The 6,971-nt window shown below is 46.5% G+C and overlaps 1 protein-coding gene across 1 annotated transcript in view; it reads right to left on the bottom strand.

Annotated features, from left to right (window-relative positions):
- Nucleotides 1-6,722, bottom strand: part of P3H2 (prolyl 3-hydroxylase 2) — a 160,216-nt gene extending 153,494 nt beyond the window's left edge. The window contains exon 1 of the mRNA XM_003792704.3: nucleotides 5,878-6,722. Within this exon, the coding sequence (XP_003792752.1) occupies nucleotides 5,878-6,345 (468 nt within the window). The 5' untranslated portion in view covers nucleotides 6,346-6,722. The remainder of the gene's footprint in view (nucleotides 1-5,877) is intronic.
- Nucleotides 6,723-6,971: the final 249 nt, after the last annotated feature.

Genomic DNA, 6,971 nt, shown 5'->3' with positions numbered 1-6,971 from the left:
CCTGGGGCCCGGGGGGGGGGGGGGGGGGGGGAGGCGGAGGCAGGAGACTCGCTTGTGCCCAGGAGTTGGAGGTTGCTGTGAACTGTGATGCCATAGCACTCTACCCAGGGGGACAGCTTAAGGCTCTGTCTCAAAAAAAATAAAAAAATAAAAAATCTATAAAGGAATCCCCGATTCACCAGGATGCGATAGAAGAAAACTTGGAACCATTGCTGCCCTATTCTAATTGAATTTTAAGCGTCTGTGGCGCTTGTTATTTACGAGGGCAATGGATGACTGATAAGGACCTGACCAGGCCTTCAAATGAACAACCCTCTATGAGGAAACAATTATGATCCTAGCCCATTACACACGGGACCTCAAAACCGTCTGGACAAAGAACCTCTCAGATTTCCTTCTTATGTGGCATAGACAGATAACTACAGCATTTTGAAGACTCAAGCACAAAAATGGGTTCAGTTGTGATTGAGAGGAAAAGAAAGCCTCATCTTCGGAGGAAATAACCACTAGAACAATTTCAGAATCATCATTTCAAAAAGAAATCAATCACATATTGAAACAATTTGAGGACAAAATATATATATTCTACAAATAAGTAAAAAGATTCAAATATTAGAATGTGAAAAGGTTTTATATTCTGAACACACAAGACCTATATGATGCCATCGTCTAAGTTTTCAATGTCTTTTTTAAGGCATTACGTTCTCTTTCTAGAAAGAGAAAGTAATTTTAAAACAGAGGACGACTGAGGCAATTCCTTTAGATACTTTTGACCTTTCTAAAAACCACTGATAAAACAGATAGTGGTCAAGATAAAGAAAATTTAGAGAGGTGACTCTAGGAGGGAAGCAGAATTGCTTAATTTATTTGCATTTCCTTTTTTTTTTTTTTTCCTTCCCTTTAATCCTAAGAAGCAAGCAAAGGTCAAATGGAACAAAGTACTAACCCAGAAACAAAACATGCAGGGAGTAAAAACAAGTCAATGAACAGCCCCAGAGCTTTGTTTTGTTTTATTTTTTCTTAAATGGCTGGGGAAAGTGGGAGAAAATAAAACAGATAGTGTGCAACCACTTCTGATTATAAAGGACACAGGTAAGAAGCTATCTCTCTTACCTTTGTTTAAATTTCACAAATATACAGAAAGCAGGTACAGCGTGTCAAGGATTTGGGAAATTACAGTTTTAAGTAGTAAGAATTAGGTTAGAGGGGGGAAAAAAGGTAAGGGGGTTGGAGGTGGCAGTTTAGAACCTTCTCCAGAATTTGCAAGTAAAAATTAGGGAAAAGCTTTCCCAACTGACCAGCCAAGAAACCAAACAACTAAAGTGTAACACCCCTCACTCCCCCCACAGAGATCTTTGTCACCAATATTTCACACACATCGTACTAAGTAAATACTGCGCATCACCTGTTACCAGTCCCTGTTTTAGCTGTTTGGAGGGAATGTGCTGGTGATGACTCAGATTCCTTTGACCTGCTGAGCCTAAATCTCTAATTTTGAATCCCATTTTAATGTCCCAGATAATCAATAATAACCATGCATCTAATACTCCTCTAGATTTGAGAACCCTTGCTTTAGGGGATGTAAAAATATCTAAGGCTGTTCTTATTCATATTTTGAAGAGCTCACATAAGTGATACTAAATATACCTACTTTTCCAAAACAAGGTTAGAAAGGAACAATGATAGGAGAGGAACAAAATCCTTGCTGTGAGCATGGAGAAAAAGGAAAATTGATGGACTGCTGGAGCTTTACAGGGAGTGAAGGAGGACCTCAGAGAAATAGATATATTCATATTTGGTAGGATACTTATGCCTGGAATACCCAGAGAAGGAGGAGGAAAATTAGCAGTAGTTTTCATAACTACTACTGATAAAAAGTAATACACAGCCATAAGAAAGATGGAGACTTTACAACTTTTGTGTTTATCTGGATGGAGCTGACACACATTCTTCTTAGTAAAGTATCTCAACATTGGAAAAATATACTCATATGAAACCAATATAGAAACATCTACACACCCACATGAAAGATAAAACACAAATATAGTCTAGCTAGAGGGAGGGATAGAAGAAAAGGGAAGGAGGGTGATTGGTGGGATCTCACCTAACATGCACAATGTGAGGGTGCTCAGCACCGCCCCTGGGTGAAGGGCTCCACTGTAACTCGAAGTTTACCTTAGAACTAAAAGCAATGTAGCCAAAACTTGTGTACCCTCACATTAATTTGAAGTAAAAAAAAAAAAATACACCTCCAGGGTTTACTGAGAATCAGGCCCTGTTATGGGCACTTTATATCATTCCTTCATCTTTTAAACTTAACCTAAAGCAAGCAGGTGGGTATTAATATTTTCCTATTTTGCAGATGGGGGAACAAAAGCTCAAAAAGCTTATGTAATTTGCTCACAGTCACACAACTGGAGAAGGGGAAAGTTAAAATTTAACCACAGACCTATCTTATTCCAAAGCCTCCGTGCCTCCCAAGAAAGAATATACAAGGCCCAGGGATGAGAAAGTGTCATACCTAAGACAAAGCAGTCACTGTTCCCTGTGGCTGGAGGGTAGCAGAGTTGGGGGAAACTGCACCGGGAAAGTTAAGGGGCAGCCGGGCTGTGGAAGCTGCATTAAACCGTTTGGACTTGGTATGGTAGCGAGGGGGGACTGCTGAAGGTTTTTGAGCAGAGAATGTTATGATTAAAGATATATCTTAGGTTTAGGTTATGAATAATGAGTTATGTCTTACAATCTTAAATGATAAAAATAAAAAGTTTAAAGAGTCTCATTCTGCCCTTAAGCAAGAAAGTGTGGCTAGGAGCCAAGGAGAACTAGTGCCTCAGAGCTGTCCAGACACACTCCCAACATGCCAGGCCTTGAGGGAAGAGTCTACAAGGCTTAAGATAATGTAGGAAGTGTCTGTTTGCCTACCCATCTCTGGAGCTGTCCAAACCTGGCATAGGATAGCCCTGGGGAATACAGCATTTTCTGGGACCAGAGGTGACCCCATGGGTCAGTGGGCACGGCACGAACACGGGGATCAATTATTGGCAGAGGCTACACTTAAGCTTTCAGTCCTGTACTCATTTAACCAAGTCATGTTAGTCTGCTGCAAACCTCTTTACCCTTCTGCATCTCTCTTTTCTCTCTGTGAAACAAATTGAACTCAACAGGTCTCTCCTTCAAACAAATTGAAATCAACAGATTTCATAAGTCACAGCTGTTCTTCCCCTTCAACACAACAGCATAAGGGATCTGCTTCCAGGGGCAGTGGCTCACTGACCAGGGCTTGGGGCAGAAGCAACATCTCATCTCCTGAGAGCTTCTGTAGTTTGTAAATGTCCTGGCTGAGAATAACTACTTTCTTAGCTCTGTGAAGGCTTCCAGTCCTCAAAGAATTTGATCTGCCCCAGAGGTATCCTTTTAAATGCAAACTTTATCACTGATGGCAAAAGTAATTCAACAGTGCAGGATTCCATGAGCATATCCAGGCACATGTAGGGAACTCCTCATCTTGTTATCAGTGAATGAGCACCCCAGAATCCAGATCTGTCTGTCAGGATAGCTCTGTTGTAGTGTCAAACAATGGTGTGTGTGTACGTGTGTGTTTATAAGAGAAATTCTCAGGATACCAAACAAAGGCTAAAACTGTGGAGTTCCTGGGGGATGGTACGCGAGCACAGGAGGAAAGAACCATGATATGTCTTTTAGATGATCACAAACTCCAACCATCAAATGTTCATTTCCAAAAGTTTGAGATTACTGTGAGCTATGACACCACAGCACTCTACTGAGAGCGACAAAGAGAGACCATGTCTCAAAAAAAAAAAAAAAAAAAAACAGGAAATTTGTAGCCAGCATTGTGGTGGGTACCTGTAGTCCCACCTACTCAAGAGGCTGAGGCAAGAGAATCATTTAAGCCCAAGAGTTTGAGGTTGCTGTGAGCTGTGATGCCACAGCACTCTACCGAGGGAGACACAGTGAAACTCTATCTTGAAAAAAAAAAAGTAAAAATATTTTCTCCTTAAGAGACTATCAATTATGTAGATCTAAAAACCTTTGCCTGTCAAAGTGGAGGTGAAGTAGAGAAAGGATAAAAGCCTTGTTCTCTCAAAAACATTGCTGGTAGAAAGGAAATTAATACTGGAAGCCACATAGTTTTGAAAGAACTTCTTAAACTTCATTAGTCCATCAGAAAACACCAATTCACCTACAAGGTGTGTCCCTGTGATCAATTTACTGAAAAAATATGAGGTGTATTAAAACTATGGCTTCACCTTCTTTAACCTACAACTAGGGGACAGGCGCATGATGGATAAAACATCAACAGTGAAGCAAACATAATTAAGGAACCAAAGAAACCCACATTACTAAAGTTATCTCATGGTTATTTATTTTAACAGGACTGAACATGAACAGACCTCCCTTTTCCAAACCTGAAAAAGGAAAATCTGTCCAAGATATGTGACCGAAGTCTCAGTACATCTGACTCTCCCAGGAGAGACATGCTACAGGGACCTACTTCAGAGACCACCCATGTTCTGCCCTGGGAACCAGCCTAGGATATCCTCACTGTCACATACTCAAGGTCCCCTTTCTGCCCAGTATTGACCAATTTCTGTAAAACCACCCCAAACTGTGCCACTCACTTAAAAGAAGTGTATACTTAATGCCTGCCTTAGCAAATCCATTAGGAGACCCATGCTCTTAGAAGCCCTGGAAAGGATTCAGGCTTTCTGTCCATTTCTTGCCCAAGACACTAGTCTTGTGCACTCCAGCACCCTAGCCAGAGTACACTGAGAGTTAAGAATTAATCTCAGCTGGGACTTCATGAACTTTATCAATAACTGTGGATCTGAGATAACCCAGTCACCTGTGAAGGCAGAGACTTAAGACATTAGGCTATCTAACCATGGCGGGTGTTTTATTTCATTTCCTCAGATATGCAGCCTGCCCAGGCTGTCACAAGTAATCAACCCCAGAGTTGCCATTTCTCCAACACCTGTAGAAGTGGTATCGATATGTTACACTAAAACAGAACTTGAGGGGGGTCGCAGAGTGTAAATCTACACCAACATTGGGAGAGTGGGTGTGGTGGTTCAGGAACTCATCTAAGTTCCCTCTGGAGAAGCATCCAGGTAGATCTTCAAAACTATGGATGTAGGAAATACGCTAATATCCACTAGTATACCTGCTGACAGTAACTTCAGACAGGGTGACTCCACAAAACTCAGGAGAGCACCAGGCATCTGATGTCCATTAACCCAAGCAATGCTTAATACCAGAAGTTGGAAGACCTCTATTAAGGAGAGAAAGTCAGCATTTGGGGTGAATACTTCTAGTAAGATTACCCCCCATAACTTTACTCCCAAGCATATCTTCCCTTTAACCTTTGATCTTTACTTTCTTATAAGTAGGTGAAGGGGAGAAAACAGAGAAACAAATTTGGTTCGGAACAGATCTACTGTTTTGAGAATGCTTTCTGTTAAACTTCAGAGAGAAAGCGCAGACGAGGGTGTAGGAGGAAAGACAGAAGAGAAATGAGGTGAGGCTCTACCAAGAAATGAACCGAGAAGACAGCTCCTCCGAGACCCCGCTCTGCCAAAGCTTCGTGAATTAGCTAGCGCTGAATGGGCACGATAAGCGTCATCTTAGCAGTACAGCCCTCTGAGAGAGAAAGAGTCGTCGTCTAAGTTCATCAATGTTTGGTTACAGAGCCAGCCACCAGACATCGAGATTCACAAACAGGAGACACAAAAGTGTAAGACCCCACCTGAAAACCTGAAGGACAGAGCCAAGGCACGATGACAGGCGCCTTGGGGAGGGCTCTGGAGAGCACCTGCGCGCGGCAGGGGCGTCCGCGAGGCGGGGCGCGCGGCGGCTTACCTTGATGTAGGCCCGCTGCAGGTAGTTGTAGGGCACCCTGCGCTGGAAGTCGCTGCGCACGTCCTCACTGACGCGGTGGCGGGACGCGGGGCCCCCGAGGCGCTGCGTCTCACAGCTGCGGTAACAGCGCGCCCGCTCCAACAGGGCGCGGAAAAAGGGCAGCTCGGCCCCGGGGCCGGCGCCGGGGGGCGCGAGCGGCCGGCGCGCGGCACAGTGGCGGGCGCAGCGCGTGCGGACGTCCCGCAGGCGCCGGTGGCTGCGCAGCGCCGCTTCCAAGTCTCGCGCCGCTCGCTCGTAGTCCCCGCCGTAGTAGGCGGCCACGCCGCTGGCGTAGAGCAGGTCGAAGGGCTGCAGAGGCCCGGGCTCGGCGGGCTCCGGCTCCCGGCGCGGGCGGTCCGGGGGGCCGCCCCACAGCGGCGGCGGCGGCAGCAGCAGCAGCAGCAGCGGCGCCCAGATGCGCTCCCGCATCCTCCGGCGCGGAGAGGCGCGGGCCGGCCCCGCTCCGGGAGGGCTCCGCGGCGCCTCACGTCCCGGCGCCCCCGCCCACCTTCTCGCCGCACGACCGCCGACCCCGCCGCGATCGGCCGCCCCGCGAGCCCCAGGTGACCGCCGGCTCTCCGCGGGCTGAGAGGCGGAGGCCCTGCCTGGCCGGCGACTCTTAAAGGGACGCCCACAGCTCAAACGCTCCTCCTGCTGCCCGAGCGGCACCAGCCGCTCTGCCGGCGCCCTGCTGTAGCCTTCGGGCTCCCTGGGCCACTCACTCACGTGCCAGGCAGCGAGGAGCCCTGCTTGAGGCCACCTCGGGCGTGGGGCTTTGCCCGTGGGTTGCCTTTCAGGTTGCAGAAGTGAATATCATTACTGTCTTTGGAGGATGAAGAAAATCCAGCTCAGTGAGGGGCCTTAATCATTTTCTGGAATCTAGACATGACCTCGCCGGCCCGGCGTCTCACACTTGTAATCCTCGCCTTCTGGGAGGCCAAGGCGTGTTATCTCTTGAGCTCAAGAGTTCAAGACCAACCTGAGAAAGAGTGTGACCCCATCTCTACTAAAAACAGAAAAATTAGCTGGGCATGGTGGCCCACACCTGCAGTCCT

The sequence above is a fragment of the Otolemur garnettii genome, unplaced genomic scaffold (genome assembly GCF_000181295.1).
Source record: "Otolemur garnettii isolate 467f Iridium unplaced genomic scaffold, OtoGar3 scaffold00060, whole genome shotgun sequence".
NCBI classification, from domain to species: Eukaryota; Metazoa; Chordata; class Mammalia; order Primates; family Galagidae; genus Otolemur; species Otolemur garnettii.
Note: the sequence above shows the minus strand (reverse complement) of the source record. Positions and strands in the feature narration are given on the sequence as shown.